At 45.0% G+C, this 17440-nt stretch overlaps 1 protein-coding gene across 1 annotated transcript; it reads left to right on the top strand.

Annotated features, from left to right (window-relative positions):
* The first annotated feature begins 5885 nt into the window (after positions 1–5885).
* Positions 5886–9272, top strand: LOC112551905. The gene is made up of 2 exons (XM_025215577.1): positions 5886–6738; positions 8265–9272. The coding sequence occupies exons 1-2, from the start codon at positions 6258–6260 to the stop codon at positions 8381–8383; spliced, it is 600 nt and encodes a 199-aa protein (XP_025071362.1). The 5' UTR covers positions 5886–6257; the 3' UTR covers positions 8384–9272.
* The last annotated feature ends 8168 nt before the right edge of the window (positions 9273–17440 follow it).

The following is a 17440-nucleotide window of genomic DNA, read 5'->3' on the forward strand; positions in this document are numbered from 1 at the left end:
AGTGGGGTGCCCAGAACTGGACACAGTACTCCAGCTGTGGCCTGACCAGTGTCGCGTAGAGGGGGAGGATCACCTCCTTGGCCCTACTTGAGATGCACCTGTGGGTGCACGATAGGGTCCGGTTAGCCCTGCCGACCATGACCTCGCATTGTCGGCCCATGTTCATCTTGGAGTCAATGATGACTCCAAGATCCCGTTCTGCCTCCATGCTCTCAAGAAGGGCGTTCCCCATCTTATAAGTGTGCTGCCAGTTATTATTGCCCAAGTGCAGCACCCTGCACTTGTCCACATTGAAACGCATCCTGTTTTTGTTAGCCCACCCTTACAACCTATCCAGGTCTTTCTGCAGTCTTTCCCCCACTAGCATGCCCACCTCACCCCAAATTTTGGTATCATCAGCAAATTTGAACAGGCTGCTTTTCACCCCATCGTCCAAATCGCTGATAAAGAAATTGAACAGTGCGGGCCCAAGGACCGAGCCCTGGGGGACTCCACTGCCCACTTCCCCCTGGGTTGAATATGACCCGTCCACCACCACCCTCTGAGTACGACCCTTCAGCCAATTAGCAATCCATTGTCTTAGAGTCACATATCACAACTGGGAGCTGTGAGAAACAGCTGTGCAGACGACCCAGCTAGGGCAGGGACAGTAGCAGCTGCTCTGCTCCCTGTCCAGATTCCCTCCTGCCTCTTCCCTCCCCTTCCTTACTGGCAGGGAGCCAGACAGGGAAGGAGGAGTCTGTACCTGCTGCTGCTGCTGTTTTGGCCTCCAGCCTGCCCCTGCTGCAGGAAGCAGCTGTGCTGGGAACCCCACTCATTACCCCACTGGTTTTTCCTTTCCTGCCCTGCTCCCTTCCCTTCTCCCCCTTCTGTCCCCCAGCAAATGGGGAGGGGGAAAGGGAGCAGGGCTGGGAAGGAGAGGTCTACGGGGTGCCAAGCCAGGCTCCCAGCACAGCTCCTTCCTGCAGCGTGGGGCAAGAGGAGCTCTGGGGCTCCACCTGTGCTTGGGTCACAGGGGAAAGCAGCAGGAGCAGGTAAATGGTAGCATGATAGTCACCAGGGGGGCAACAGATGAGGGGTAGGTTGCCTGCTCCCTTGCCTTGGCTTTCTCCCCTTCTGCCCCCCTGGTTTTGCTTTTCCCATTGCCTGCTTCCCTGCTACTGTCTTCCTGCTGCAGTGGTGGGGTGGCAACTTTTAAGAGACCCCCCCCCAAATTTAGATTCCAGATGCAGAAAATTTATAACAAATGTATAGTTTTCCATGTCTAGAATCTAATTATTGGGGGGGTAACCTTAAATTTGAAGGCACCTTAGACTAGAGTAAATGACGCACTATTAATGAGCAGGTTGGCTGAAGTTTCTTTGCCTGTCTGCCCTCCTGTGGGAGGCTGTCTGGGGTTTTCCACCTGCACAGTTCCTCAAGGCTCTGTAGGAGGCCCTTCCCCCCAATCTCCCGCATGTCTGGGCCTGAAAAGAAGCCTCTGGAGTGAAGCCCTGCTTCATGCAGGATTGTAATGGGAATTGTGTTTGTTTGGCTCTTAGCCCAAGAGCCACCCCTGCCTGGAAAAGGGGCTTCATCTCCAGGACGGGAAGCAGCCTCTCTCCTTGCTCCGTAAGCTGTTCAAGTGTTTAAAAAAAAATGCTCGTGACATTTCTGTCCAGATTGGAGGCATGTGAGAATCGATTCTCCACCAAACTGCCCCATAATAGAGGTCAGGGTGACAGCCCCACCTTCCCGGTGTTCAGACTGCTCCTGGCTGATTGTACTGAGCTCGGCAGAGTAGGGCCCAAGCTCCACCATCTAATCGGGGTGCTCATGATCTCTGCTGCACTCATTTCTGCAGCCTGGTTTCCTGGACAATCAACAGAGCACGAGAGAAACATGGATGCTTGTGCTTCAGGAAGAGACATGCTGGACTTGCCTTCCAAATCTCAGTGGGTACCAACATTTAATTCAAATGGCTTATTGGATAAGCCTGTGATGGCCTTGGATGTTGTCGTTACTTCCGAGTTTGTTTTTTTTGTTTAAACAAGCCCCCCTCTTAATCCAAGAAATGATCAGAAACCTCAACGTGTTTTTGTGGGGCGGCGAGGCAGCCATCTCCTAGCTCGTTCTGTGCGTTCTCGTTTGTTCGGCAGCAAGGAGCGCCAGCGTGTGAGCACGGCCCCCTGGTTGCTGAACTCCGTGAGCAGCAATGTCTGACCAAACCATGCCTGTACCTCTTTCCTCACGCTCCCTCTATTTTTCTTGCTCCTTTTGTCAGTGAGGAGGAACTATAGTGCAGATAAAGTAGGAATCAATTAAATTAATTTTTCGTTCTCCCATACTTCCTTTCCTTTCCCTTTTTTCAGGAATGATTCTCATGCCACAAAAAAAGGCCTTGTTGCTTCATCTTTCCCTCTTTCTTCTGATTCTTAGGGTAATCTCTACGACTGTGAGGCAGCCATGATCATTATACTGCGTCTGACAAGCTTAGGCCATTTTGGACTTCATAAGTAGGTTAATTAGCCATTTTCTGATCCATCTCCTGACTGTTTTGGATTTAATATTGCAGTAGCACAGCAGATATTCCATCTTTCCTAGACCCAGTCACTGCCCCTGACTGGCTGTCAACAAGCTATGTACCATGGGTAGAGACCACTCCTGTAGACTTAAGCAGGAAAACCTGGACTAGGAGGAGATGCTCTCAGCGAAATAGATTCTCAGTGTGAGAACCTGAAACAGTCTGGACCTGGCCTACGCCCTCTACTTGAAGGATCTCAGCTACTTGTTACATTTAAAACCAATGCACTTTTCACTCGGTTAGTGGTTCACCTTGCAGCAATCTCTGCTTGCCACCCACCTAGGTCAGTGGCTTTCAACCTTTTTTCATTTGCAGACCCCTAAAAAATTTTGAATGGAGGTGCAGACCCCATTTGGATGGTAAGTGTGAGTATTTGCATACTTTTGATTGCTCATAGTCGTATTTCATGGACCCCCTTAGCCAAAGTCTTTGGACCTCCAGGGGTCTGTGGACCACAGATTGAAAATCACTGACTTAGATTGCCCTGTTTTGTTCTTCCACACCATAGTACTGGAATGTCCCAGAAGTCTGCAGCATGGTTAGTTAGTTGTACTAGTCAGTTAATCTACTTCTCTTTGGGATGTCAGTTTTATCCTCCTGATGCACCTGGGATGTACAAACCACTCTTTGAATGTTTGCTAGCTACAGGTAGAGGGGATCCCTGCTAGCACACACTCAAGAAGAAAGTACAGTTATGTACCCTGCAGGAAGAGTGGCTTTTGAGACACTGTAGTCAGTCTGGATCTTGCTCTCTGCTTTCCCTGTCCATTTAACGGAGTCCTCCACTGCCAGTGGTTTTGCACTGCAAGGGAACTGAAGGTGGTGGTGGTGGTGGTGAGCTACTAGATTTGTACTTTGTCCTTCTGTGGGAACTGGTGGGGGTGGGTGGGCACAGGGCATATGCTTATCCTTTATGGACTCGAGCATGGGGCATGTGCTTCTACAGTGGGTTTCACACTTCTTTATGTACTGAGAGTTAAAGACTTTGCTTGTAAACAATTTACCACTACTTTAAAATTTGGAAGGATAGAAAAATGGATTTAAAATGAAACACAGCTAAAAATAGTACTTAGGTTGTTATTCCATTGGACATTTCACAGAACAATGGTAATACCAGCACTGTACAGACAGTACCTTACCTTGTACAGCAGTCTTATTTACAGGACAAACCAATTAAAGCAAAGTGCCCTTGCTTAATTTAAACCACCAGGGGGAAAGAACAAATACAGTCTTCTAAATGAATAGGCTAGTAAGTGATAAATACATAATTAGCCAGACCCCCACCTTGACATTTGATGTGCGGGTAATCCCTGTGCCCCTTAAGAAAGTAATGAAGTCCAATTTAGGCATAGAAGTCTGCCAACAGTCAATTGCAGAGGTGAGTCTTAAAATGAATAATCATTTTAAAGTAATACTAATGATTGTTGCTGTACAACTGTTTCCTTTGACACTGGCTGTTACTTTAAGTATGTATCAACCTTGTTATACTGATTAAAACTGGCAGTCTCTCTTGTAGTCAAGTGACTCAAATTAGCAAATTTCACTGAAAACTGATGCACCTATTTCTGGGCAGGCAAAACAGATTGAACTGCAAAACTTAAGTGTTTAAAGCAAGGATTTTAAGTCTGCTTGATTGGGTGCTGTTGACTATAAATCTAAAAGGCATTTCACATTTTATTCACATCCGTCTTTCAACGTTTATCTTTGCGGGAGTTCAACCATTGCAAACATTTGAAAAAAATATACAAAAGGCTAGTTTAAAAAATCTTGGCCTTTTGCAACTGTGAAAGCATTTATTCATCTACTGAATTATCCTCCTCAGAAGCAAGATCTTGGTGGTCCGTGTTGGGGAGAGACGAGGCAATTTTTATGGGAGAGTCTGCATATGCTGTATATTTTAAATTGATGACAGCACTGCCCAACAAAAACAAACGGACATTTTTTTTTCTCTTGTTTTATTGTATAGGACCTAATGGATGTGGAAACAGTCTCATGTTGGTTGTAGGAGGTAGCTGGTTAAAGGTCTAACTATAAAGTGTTTTCTTATAAGATGCAAAGGTCCAACATTTGTGGTGGGTGTTTCTTTTATGCTGCATACAAAAGCAGTATTATACTCTCTGCTGTGCTTTTAGGCAAAACAGTTTCAAAAGACAATTCAGTGTTTCATGAATTTGTTATTTAAGACACCCCTCCCTTTTGATTCTAGTTTACTATGAAATTCTTGAAACTGGGGAGGAGATTTGGAATTTGAAACTTAATTTGTGGCTGAATTCCAGGGGCCCAAATTTTCCTTTTCATTGTGTGTGTGTGGCTGCTGCCTCGCAATACTTTAAATACAAAAGGAGAAACGTTCCTCCTCCACGAGTTCCACCGTTTTATTTTTCCATCCATTCTCCCTCCTCTTTTTGATGCTGCTGACCTGCATTGCAGGAGCTCTTAATTTTGCAATACGGTTTTACTGGAGCCTGTTTTCCGTATCCAGGTTGTCTTTTGTCAGAAATTATTTTAAAATAAAAGACGTAGCCAGAGTGTTGCGTAGTACTGTCATTGACAAGGAAAATATTAGTTGGTTGTCAAGGATGTCTCCTTTTACTTGTCTTCCCCTTGGACCTGAGCCAGGCCTGTGGCAGTTACTGTAACCAACGTGTCCTGCTCTAGTACTTCAGCTGCTTGAAACTATGACAAAACCAGAATCAGTCAAAACTTGCCCTCATTTTGTTAGCAGAACACAACTAACACCCAGTGCAGCTTTGAAGGGCCCGATCATGTACTTGCCAGGAAATTGGGGGTGGGAGGGAAACCTAATTGACTTTTGCTCAGAGCATCTGGACTGGTTCCAACTGAGAACAAATTTAAAAGCAAAGAAATCAGCTTTTTCACTCAGCCTTTGAGAGCTTGTATGTACTTAGGCAAAGCTGGCACTACTGTTGAAATCAAAGGCAATTTTGCTGGTGAAGTCAGTAGGGCCAGAGTCTTTCCCTTTGTGTTTCCATACCTAAAGTGCAAGTTACTAATATCTTCCGAGTTATCCTATACCTAAACTCCAGTCCCTTCAAATAAGGTGGGTTATAAGGGAGAGGGAAGTTGACTATTGCTGCAGCTATGGAGATTTGCAAGTCCTGCAATCACAGGCAGCCAGTTACAGGGTAACTAGGTCCACCTGTTGGCTGGCTTCAGATTGCAGCTCTTCTCAGAGGGATTTTCCGCTTTTGGGAAGCACTAAATGGCCTGCTTCTTCAAATGCAAAACTCCAGAACTCTTGGTGCTGAGATGATCCCTGTTATTAGACCAACCAGAAATCGCAAAAAAAAAAAAAAAAAAAAATCCTTTTTGGCAAGCTTTCGGGCACGCACGCTTTTTCCCTTCTTCAGGCTCGGGGAAAATTTAAAGATGGTAAAAGGACCCCATAGGTAGAAAATAAACTTTAAATGATTCTTTAAATACCATTTGCAACAACAGGCTGGCGGGGTGCGCGCGCGCTTGGGAGAGATGAAGATGCATGTCTGCAGGGGAGACTCTTGTGTGGACCCTTCTCTGTTTCCTCTGTGAAGTGTCTGTAACTTGAGCCCAGGCTCCCCTGACCCCTTTGTGCCTCTGTTTCCTTGGACACCAGAGGCAGGAAATAACTAGTACCAAACACAACACACTGCAGCCGGACTCCAGCCTCCTGCTCCAGGGCCCTCTGCCTGGGATCATGAAGGATCTACTGACCACACGAGACCAGGATCGCTGGAAGGAGTTGATTGAGAAGGAGTTATTCAGTAGAGTCGGCTGGAACACCAAATACGGGCACAAATTTCCCAGGCTCCAGCCCTGCAGTGGTCCCAAGAGGAAATGCTTTCTGCCGACTATCTTCTCCCCCAGGCAGCAGGAGGAAGGGACCAGTCCCTTCAGGAATCAGGGGGAGGGAACTGGTTTCAAGAAAAATGGGATAAGCCATCAAGAGAGGCAGCCAAAGGATGTTGGCCTTCCCAGGAAGCAGGAAGAGGGGGTTCAGGAGCCCCTTCTTCCAGAGATGAGACCTGCATCCCCAGGAACAATGCGTCTGCTGTACCAGGGCATATCCCGGGAGGGCAAAGGGAGGCACCTGTATCTGCAGGAGAGAAAGCAGAAGAGCCCAGAGGATAAATTCTCTTATCCAATGCTGTCATCCTGGGAGTATGGCTGGCGCTTAGGTAAGGTGGAGAGTTGCTTGTAGAGTAATTGTGTTGGATGGAAATCCAACCAGGAGTAATGTTGTTCAGTTTCTTTCTCCTCTTTCCTACCCTGCTGGTTTAGTGCCCCCGGATTACAGCCATAAAAGTAAAAAGGGTTAATCCTTACTTTGTTTCCCTGGAGTTAATAGTGCATCTCTATGGCTCCAGTTTTACTAGTGTCAATGCATGGGCTTAACTTCTGGTCTCGTGAACAGGCCTGTTGGTGTCTTTGGGATAACTTAGTTGAATAGTGTATGTTTATAGTGCCAGGGCATAATTATTACATATGGCCTATTTAATTTGCCCGGTGCCTAGCCTGCTTTTTGTGGGGGGAGTGGCGGGGGGAGAGGGTGGGGGGGCGTGTGTCTTTACAGGCAGTCCTTGGACTTACGACACAATTGGTTCCTGAAAACCGCCTCTTAAGTTGAAACATTGCAACTCAGAACCAATTTTCTCACAAGAAAAAATGTTATACATGAGGGATTGGTTCCTGAACCAAGGCCCGATACCCTACTTTCACCAAAAATACCCCAGAATTTTGTACTCAATCAATTATAGATGAGTAATATAACAACATTAATGTATTTATATTGTAAATAGCAATCATTGATTTGGAAGGACTTCTTTGAGGTGACTTTGCTGGACTTTTTGAAGGGCTCTTGGCTGGAGTCTTCTCAGGAGTCGTGGCTGCAGGTTTTTGTGGAGCCTTGTCCGCTTTCTTAAAGAAAGTGTCCAAGGAAGTTTGGACAGATGTTCTGCAGGGAGATGGTGACAAAGCAGACTTGTTTGCTGGCGTGGCGTCACATTGGATCAAGCGTTGTAAAGTCGAAACTGACATCAAAGTTGAAACAGGGTGTCAATTTATATAGTTGTAAGTGCGAAACGTTGTAACTCAGAACGTTGTAAGTCGAGGACTGCCTGTAGTTAAAAAAAAAAAAAAAAAAGTTGTTCAATTTTGCTGAAAAATGTAGCAAAATAGCAGTTATTTCAGGGTGTGCCTGATATCCAAAAAAAGGCTAATGTGCCTTTGGGAAAGGGTACTGGGTGTGGGCCTCTTCCTCTTCCTGGCTAGGATCCCAGCCAATAAAGGGAGGAGGAGGCAATCTACCTAGGGCTGCAGTGCAGTATGGTGTTTTCTCCTGCAGGCTGAATGCTCCATGCTTTCCTGCTACATTAAAAAAAACAAAAAACCCCATGTAGCAAGTACCTCTCTGGAAGCTCACAAAAGTCAGGCTATCCAGAGGCACATCTCACTTTTACCTAATTAATATTCCAGATTGTGAGTGTCACAAGCTGGGGGAATCAACTAATGTGTAACCTGCTCTGTACAAAATAGGCAAGGGGGGTGCTGAGCCCAGGTTTTGAGGTGCTGGTTTCATGAGAGTGAACGATATTCAGCTTTATGATGTAGGGTTAGGCCTGGTATGCAGAGGCAAATTTATGTTATCAGTGTGACTATCAGACTGTTTAATGTATTAAGATAATCACATACTCTTATTTTTCAGGAGGCGTCCTTACAGAAGGCAAGGCTCCAGCGCATGCCAAGTCTAGAATTGTAAGGGATACTTTCTACATCAAGAATGGAATCTTCCACCATCCATCAAAAAGTGACAAGTTATCGTGAGCCTTGATGTTTGCTGTGTATATTAGTAATGCAGAACTGTGGGCTTGTTGCCTAGCAGGGCTGTTTGTTTTTAAGTCAAGTTATGTAAACTCAGTAACGATTTCCCTCTTTAATTGCCCATTCTATGGGAAAGAAGTTTTAAGGTTTCTTACTCAGACCCTCCTCTACTTACTACATAATTTAACTTTCAAACTTATTTTAAATGCACTTTTTGGACTTACTTGCATGTGCCAGATAAACTGTCTCTTGGTTTGATACGAAACCATAGATTTTCCTCTGCTTCTTTGTTTTTATTTGTCCTTTTTAAAGACTCTACAAATTAATGAGTCTAGAGGTTACTTGTGTAGAGCTAAACAACAGGCACCGAGTCAAACAACACTCATTCAGGGAAAGACGTAATACATTTGTAGGTAGTAAAATGTCTAAAAATGGTGCTTCTAAACTAAATATTCTGTCATTTTATATAGTGTCTAATAACCTCAGGCTTTCACTGCAATTTGGTAGTCACTTGAAGTCTCCTTTAATGTCTTTCCAGGGCTATAAATTACTAGAGAACCTAACTATTATGGGGTCTCCAAAGATCAGTAGCTTCTAAAACAACACCATATTTTACCCTTAAATGACTCGGATGTAAACATGGGAGTCTGAAACCATGAGTTTTCATCTCTTTCTGGTACTTAATTTCTTTCCAATTTTGGGCTAGTTACTTAACTGTTATATCTGTGTTTGTGAAAGCACTTGAGGAATGAAACATGGTTAACTCTTTTTAACACAGCATCTGATGAAGTAAACTTACAAAAGCTTATGGTGTACATCTCTGATTTAATTGGTCTGTAATGTGCCAATCTACTCTGCCTTGTGCCCAGCTCTTTTTTGTCATTAAAATCAGTCTCCCTCAGAAGCCTTCATTTTTTTTTTTTTTTTTTAAATCAATGCCTTTCAACAGTTCATGAAATGTCTTTTACCTTTTTCACCTTTTCTTTGGCTTCTTTCGTGATTCCAGCTTTCATATAGCCATCTTATCCTGTGCTCTTCCCTGCACAAGAAGAGGGGCCAGAGAGCTCCCAGGGCGGCACAAAAAATGATACAGAGGAGAGGGCCCAAGTCATAGCGAAGGCTACTTTGGGTTGCATTAGCTCTAGACTGGTTTTGTGCTTAGCATGTTTGAAGTCAGCCAAGGGTATTGTACAAGGCCACTCATTTCTTGCCCCATACCTAGGTCTTCCCACACCTCCTCATACTGCTTGTGCTCATGCTCCTTATACCTTCTGAGTGCCACCGGAGGAGGAGGGTATGCTGATGCTATAAAATTGGCATCCTCAGCCCTTTCCATGCCTACACTCCTTCTATATCCACCCCAGTCAGATTTACTAGGCCTGGATCACTTTGTCACTGTCTTGGGCAGTCAGCCCTCAAGTTATGTCAATCCTTGTTTATTGGTGATATAGACTTATGATTTAGAAGTGATGACTGGTGATATAGACTTAGGTACTCGGTAAGAATCAATCTGCTGCTACAGACCAACCGTTGATGGTCTTCATCTATCTCTGCATCTTTGTTTCCTCAGGAAACCACTGCATGTTGTGTTAACCCTCAAATGATACAGCTGAAGCACGAACAGTAAAACTGTGCCTCAAGCACAAAAGCAGCTAAGGAATCTCTGTGGGGTCCAGTAATTAGGGGAAGGAAGAACAGCAAATAATACTCTGCAAGAAATAGCTTGGAAAAGTTCTTATGCTGAGCTGTGTAGTGTGAATGGTATTCTGTACCTACCCCAGATGTGTCTGTGCCATTGGAAAAAATTCACTGGTACAAATGCCTGTCTGGAAAGGTCAAACTTCCTGGTTCATATTAGTGAATGTTTATTTTAAAATTAACTTTCCCCATATGATGGTAACTCAAACATATGAAAACATCTTAACTAAACATTTATTAATATGTGCTGTGAAGCCTTCTATTTCAAGGGAAATGTATGAATCTCCCAAAGTTTCCCTGCACTGTTCACCCCAGCATGAAGAGGGAAAACAACTACCCAGCATTCTTTCTGTCGTTCCTTGAAGCGCCACAGGTCAATACCAAGGCCTCCGTCAGAGCCCAACCGGAAATAGCCTGATCTACCAAAGCAATTTGTCATTAAAAGTCTACAATTGTAATTAATAATCAATAGGCGGATTCTTTTGAGAGGTTATTAAAATAGTTCTGTTGGAGTAAAAACTCTGTTTCTTGCCAAATATTCGTTTTAAGTTCATGATACTTTACAAAGACCCTTTGGGAACAGGTCTTTATAGTATACTTTAGAATTGTCAGACTTTTATGTTTCACATTCATAACTGTGCATACATCTGCATGTTTTGAATGGTATAGGGTTATACAAAGTTATCGCTGTCACCAAGTCTATCAACTTTCCTAGGATTTATACCTTGCTTAACTCTCAATTCATTTTAGGAGGATAACATTCAGGTTTTTTATAACATAAAGAAAAGGCAAATCTATCTGATATTACTTCGTTAAAAAAGGGTGGGAGAGTATATAGAAGAGGAGGCATATGAACAGATATTTGGCATTCTTTAACTGCTTAAGGTCCCAGTATTGCAAATGCTGACGCATGTGATTAATTTAAAGCATGCGTGCAGTCCCATTAACAGCACTGGTGTTCAGTATGAAAAACTGTCTGACAAAATGACGCCCTTTTTCTTAATCACTATATCATACTTAAATAGAGGTTTCTGGTTCCATTGCCAGTATGTAAATTCCTATTTCTGAACTGCTATTCTTGTTGACCTATAAAATACAATGCAGGCATTAACATCTGAGAATATGAAAATACTCCATTTACAATTATATTTTATGTGTAAGCCCTCAGTGGTGGTGGTTTTTATTTAATAACAACAAGTAAACCAAGCCTGTCTATGGAAAGAAAAGAAATAGTTTTATGATAAATAATAATGAAAGGTTTGTTTTAATTAACCTTTTAGGCTAAGTACAGACAGTCAAAAAGCCTAAGGCTGAATCGATTCAGTCTTTGCAGGTCAGTCTAAGCAGTAGAGGTTAAACTGAGAACCAACTGGACAGACATTCAGTTTTAATTCAGGAAATGCAGCCTCATGCCTGCAGTAGCTCAGGGCAGAAGCTGGGGGGCACTACAGCATGGCTATCTGGCACGAAACCAACATGAGCTGTATGTTTGCTTCCTCTTCCTGCTGCCCCCAAGCTCTATGGGATTTGCAGTCCAGAATCACAGCAGCAGGACTCTGCAGGGTTGCTCATCACTTCCTCTTCCTGCTTCCAGGTTCCTCTAGGATTTGTTGCAGCCAGCAGTAAGTTTTTAGCAGGGCAGGGCAACTCTGTATTTGAGGGAAGGGAAGTTTAAACCCCCTCCCTAGCCCCAGACCCCAGCCAGGGTTTGCCGGGGGAGGTGGGGCAGTTCCTGCCTCTTCCCCCTCCCCCCTCAACCCTTCTCTGCTGGAGCAGACAGCACAGCCAACCCCGGGCTGGAAAGCATGCTGGGATGTTGAGGGAGTGATTTAACCTGAACCAGGAAGGGGTCTGGGACAGAAGTTTCATAAACCAGTTTGACCCAAATCAGTTAAGTCTGATACTACATTCAACCAAGTTTATCTTTAAACCAGTTTCAACCATTTTGAAACTTGTTTATGTGCATTGAGCTTCTGTTCTGTTACAGGTTTAAGCCAAATTCTGATGACTTAAACTGGTTTATGTGTAACTTCTGTCCCTAGCCTTAAAAACAGAGCTTGATTAGCATGTGTGCAGTAACACATCGGTGTTTCAAGTGAAGAACTCCAGATGAAAATCACAAGTTCAGCGAGACTGACAGACACGTTTAGTAGTGCTTGAGTAATGTATGTTGTTAGGGTGTCCCCTTGTGGCACTGTTGGGGGGATTTTTTTTGCTAGGTGGGTGAGGTGGTTTGATAGGACTTATGTTGCAGCCTAATTGCATCTGTTTAAAAGCTAAATAAAGAATCCCTAAGGCACTGGGGCTTGCCAGAAAAAAACATGGAGGGGCAGGCAATACCTCAAGATTTTCCTCCCAGGATACTTCTGAATTCTGCTGGCAAGTGTTGCTTCTGGCGAACATTGCTGCTGGTGGAAGCAGGAGACTGTTGTAAAAGCCAGCAGATCCTGTGAGATCTGCATGGAGGTCAGGGGTATCTGAAAGGAGGCCTTGCACCACCACATTGTTTGCAGCTCTCTGCATGGCTCCTATGGAGAGACAGGCCGTGCTTTTTTTGCACCCTGATGCCAAGTTAGCACCTCCTTGAACTAGCTTTCATTGCTTGCAGTAGCCCTCGCAGGAGTTAATACAAGCTGCAGAAAGAGGATACCCAGTCTTGATACATGCCTGATGAGACCTCACCAAAGATCTAGGAGAAAAAGGATTCCTAGTACCTAATGTACAAGCTTTTAGGAGTGTGCAAAGCGGTCCATATTCGATTCAGATTCGGCCTAGTTCAGGGGGCAGTGATTTGATTTGCTGGTTCAGATCACTGTCCCAATTCGATTCGGCCAAATCCAAATCTGAAGATTCAATTCTGATTTGGAGAATCAGCAATTCGACCATAGACACAGCTTTATATTAGCGCGATGTGAGATTTCAATGGGTGTTTCGTTTTGAAGCTGTTTCCATGCGTCTGGAGCTCGAAATAGCGAAATCGAAATGAAATGAAAGGCTTTGAAACAGCTTTGAAACGAAATGAGGGCACTCAAAATGTTTCAAAAGTTTTGAAATGTTTTGAGTTTTGAAACCCAGGCTTGCTTGCAGCTGAACAGAAACTAGGGAGAGAGGGAGAAGGACTGATCCAATATTTACACGTGTAGCTGGCCAGTGACTGATCCTTCCCTGAGGTCTCTTCCAATCCTGGTGCTCTGGGGGAGGGATGGAAAAAACTGCATAAAAAGCATTGTTTGAACTGAGCTTTCTCTGTACCTTGGGGTCAGCTTACTGAGCTGTCTTTCAGCAGCATCAGCACCTATGCACCTATCTCCTTGAAACCCAGCAGGCTTCATGGCTTCAGCAAGGGCTACCATGCCTGCTGTTTTCACCCCGTTGCACCTTAACACACACGCATGACACAAGTTTTGCTTGTCAGCACTTTGAGGTGCAGTTTCCCAGAAACCCTTGCACCTATCTCCTTGAAACCCAGCAGGCTTCATGGCTTCAGCAGGGGCTACCATCCCTGATGTTTTCATTCAAATCAGGAAAGAAATGACAAAGTTATAGGCACTTTCATGATTCCCCATTATAGCTTCTGGGCGAAACGTCAAAATGCATTGAAACGCAAGGAAAAAGCAAAATTGTTTCAATGAAACAAAACTAAACAATGCTTCAAAACAGTGAAATGAAACTGTCCCTTCAAAATGGCGAAACGGAAGTTGAAATGAAACGGTGCTGTTTCGCACAGCCCTACTTTATATGTTTTTTCTACATACCTTGAGGTACCAGGAGTGGCTCCCCCCCCACGCCACGGTGCGGGGGGGGGGGGGGCGCGATGGTGGGGCAGATGGAGCATCCCACAGGAGAATGGAATGGCCCCCTGCATGCTTGGTGGCGGGCCCCCCCCACCCCCATGCCCTCCCAGCTTGGCAATCGGCTTTGGGGGGACCCCGGGTGTCCCCCCAGACCCAGGAGGCACCAGTTGCCAACCTGGGGAATGGGTGAGGTCCCCTGCGTGCTTCGTGGTGGACCTGGAAGTGGACCAGAAGTGCTTCTGGTCCACTTCCAGGTCTGCTGCCGAGCACATAGGGGACCCCCTGCGCTCCCATGGGATGCTCCATCCACCCCACCATCTCAGCATTCATGAGCTGTGCCTGGTACCTTGAGGTATGTAGAAAAAACATATAAAGCCGTCTATGGCCAAATCATTGAGTCTTTCCAAATCAATTCAGAGGCTTTTGATTCAATTCAGAGAGATTAATTCCTGATTCGATTCGGATTCAGAGATTCAGCTGCCAGATCGGGCCGAGTCTCCTCCGAATTGAATCAACGACTGAAGCCTCACACAGCCCTACAAGCTTTGTGTGAGCCTTGAGGTAAGTGTCCTCCCTCTTTCTCCCCCCACCCGGTGATGGGCACATTGCAGTGGTTTAGGTACACAACAGCACAGGGGAAATGTGCATAAAACGTATTTTCACTGAATGACATTTTTCAATACCCCTGTGACCATTTCAGTTAACAAGGTTGAAGCCTTATTTTCACATCCTACATAAGACTAACCTATTTGCTGTCTAGGCTCAAAATGTTGGTGATCAAAATACTAACTCAGGCAGCAATATCTTTCAGCCCGGTGAAGACATAATGAATGCAAAATTAAGCTTGAATTAAAATTGTTTTTCACAGAGCATTTACAAGGAAAGGTTGAAGCCCAGGGTAACATCTTGGATCTACTGAATCTATGATTTTTGTCCTTGACTTCATTGGAGCCCAGATTTGACCAGAGGCTTTCCTTCAAGGTAATGAGGATTTCTTCCATTGTTCATTGAACGAACAAAAGTGAGTGCTCTGTTGTTCTTATTCAGCTAGTTATGCAGCATGCCAAGAGAGATTCTTATCTGATGACATACAGCTGCTCCCCCATTTGCTGTATCCTGCCAGTGCATATTTCTGTGGACTGTTTCCGGTCTCGAATGTGTGAATAGATTTTTAAAATGGTCACTCACAGTATGTTTCCTTGTGAAATACTCTGTGGACAGTAAGCAAATAGGGCTAGAGCCAAAAAATTGTCAGTCTTTGGTTCCAAAACTCATTTATAGCCACTGAGCAGAGAGATGCTTTAGAGGTCAGGTGTACTGCACCAAAATAGACAACCTCTGTGGTTTGTGTAGTTGACTGTATAAAGTGTAATTGGCTGAAGTACGTGCAAAGAAGTATCTGGTGTGACGTATGTGCCTGCCAGCTACAGGTGATATTCAAGGTTAACAATAAAAATGTTCCTCTTTGGTGTGGTCAAGTTGCCTGCTGTGCTACTGCCACCTGGAAACAGAGGAAATGTCTGCTGGAGTGAAAAGGCACTAGGGTGTCAATCTGTCCAGAGCAGGCTGCATCGCTAAAAATGTCATTGCAGTTTATCTCACTAAGCGCCAAATAGAGATTTGCAACAGTGCCACAAGGGGACGCCCTAACAACACACATTACTCAAGCACAACTAAATATACCTAGAGATGTGTGGTGTGGGGGAAAGAAAGAAAGAAAGAAATAAAGAAAGAAAAATGGCATATCCTAAACAGGATGGAGTATTTGCAAACACAGAATGAAAATGCTTGTAACAATTGCCTATGGATTGGGAAGAAGGGAAATTGTAAGGCTGATTTTCAGATTTCTTTTACTTTTTTGAAGTGAGTCCATCTTATGCTTTCCTGTTTCTCAGCGTTTTAGTAAACAGAGAAAGCAGCAGTCAGAATGTGCCTCTGGCCCATGTAGTAAATGCCACATTAATGGAAATAGCAAAACAAACTGCTGCTAATCAGCATAAATTCTACTATTTCAGTGCAGTATCAGTGTTGCAGAAGCTTGCAATATGGCTCATCAACAGCAGCAGGTCCATCAGTTATCCTTTCTTACTGAGGCAACTATTTAAAGCCTTGATTCAACAAGGCTTTTCCTTTTTGGAAACCATGATCAATATCTGAGATGGCAAAATTTAAACCACCATATACAAGAAACCCCCAGATGAAACATACATATCTATACAGACCCAGTGATCACCCTAAATGCACCAAGAAAGCTATAATTTGCAGCCAAGCTCTCCGATACCATGATCGCCACCTCACAAATCTCAAAAGGGCCTTCAGCCAACAAGGATACTCCTCAAAAGAGAGAGATCGCACTTTTGAAAGAGCCACCCAGAGACCACGTGAAGATTTGCTGCAGTACAAAAAGAAAATCCCCACAAATTGCACACCATTAGTTATGACATATCATCCTTCCCTGGAACCTACACGGAAAATCTTCAAACAATTGCAGCCCATGCTAGAAGAAGACCCCATTCTTAAAGAGATCTTCCCAGAACCACCAATCCTAGCTTTTAAACAAGCACTGAACCTCATCACCAGAAGTAAACTCCCTATGACCCAAACCACAGCTAATGGATCCAGACTATGCCAGGACAAAAAAATGCAAAACCTGCCAACACATCTCCACCACCCCCACAATTACTACACCCCACAACAGAGCCATCACCATTCCTGGATCTTACACCTGCAGCTCCAGAAATGTGCTGTATCTCATCCAGTGCACCAAATGCCCTGATGGAAAATAGGTAGGAGAAACCAAACAACAACTGCGCACCAGAATGAACGCGCACCCAAAAACCGATCAAAGACGGCAATACCCAACTACCTGTTGGTGCCCGCTTCTCGCAGGACAATCACTCCCTCTCCAATCTCTCAGTTCTAACCCTCAAAGGGAACTTACAAAATACCTTTTGTAGATGAGCCTATGAACTTTCTATATATAAAAGGCTTAGTCTGTCTGTGTGTCTGTCTATCTTTAATGCTTTTGGCTATCTGCGCGTGTGCCACCAAGAGGGCAAGTGGTGATTGGCTGCGTGGGCCCAAGTTCAAGCTGCTGCTGGGGAAGTTCATGGCGGCGGTGAACACACCTGGCCTCCCGAGCAGCAGGGCTTCCCAATGCTTCCCTGCCTGAGGGCAAAGGGTGGGGTCATGGAGGTGGCACCCTGCCCCGCTGCCGGTTCCCACCACTCCTGAGAACAGCTGGCAGGGAGGGGGAGGTGGGCAGGGAGGGAGGCAAAAGCGGGGGGTCACAGTGGAGGGGAGGGGAGCAGGGCAGGGGGAGGCAAAGGGAGGGGTCACAGTGGCAGCTGTTGTTGGGGCAGGGCAATGGGGAGGAAGGGGAGTGAGGTAGGAGCCCAGACAACAGCCAGCAGGGAGGGAGGTAGCAGGCAGGAAGGGAGGCTGGCCTGGGTGGGCACAGGGTGGGGGGAGGTGAAGGCGGGGGGTGTTGGGGCTGGGTGGCAGGGAATGAAGGAAGGGAAAGAAGCGGGGAGGGGAGGGGGGGCATGGTGGGGGGGGCGCCGCACTG

The sequence above is a fragment of the Alligator sinensis genome, unplaced genomic scaffold (assembly GCF_000455745.1).
Source record: "Alligator sinensis unplaced genomic scaffold, ASM45574v1 scaffold1273_1, whole genome shotgun sequence".
Classification (NCBI taxonomy): Eukaryota; Metazoa; Chordata; order Crocodylia; family Alligatoridae; genus Alligator; species Alligator sinensis.

Excerpts from the sequence above, each read along its gene's own strand:
- LOC112551905 (XM_025215577.1), top strand. The coding sequence starts at position 6,258 with ATGAAGGATCTACTGACCACACGAGACCAGGATCGCTGGAAGGAGTTG. Across the intron at positions 6,739-8,264 it reads GGAGTATGGCTGGCGCTTAG|GAGGCGTCCTTACAGAAGGC; the intron begins GTAAGGTGGAGA and ends CTTATTTTTCAG.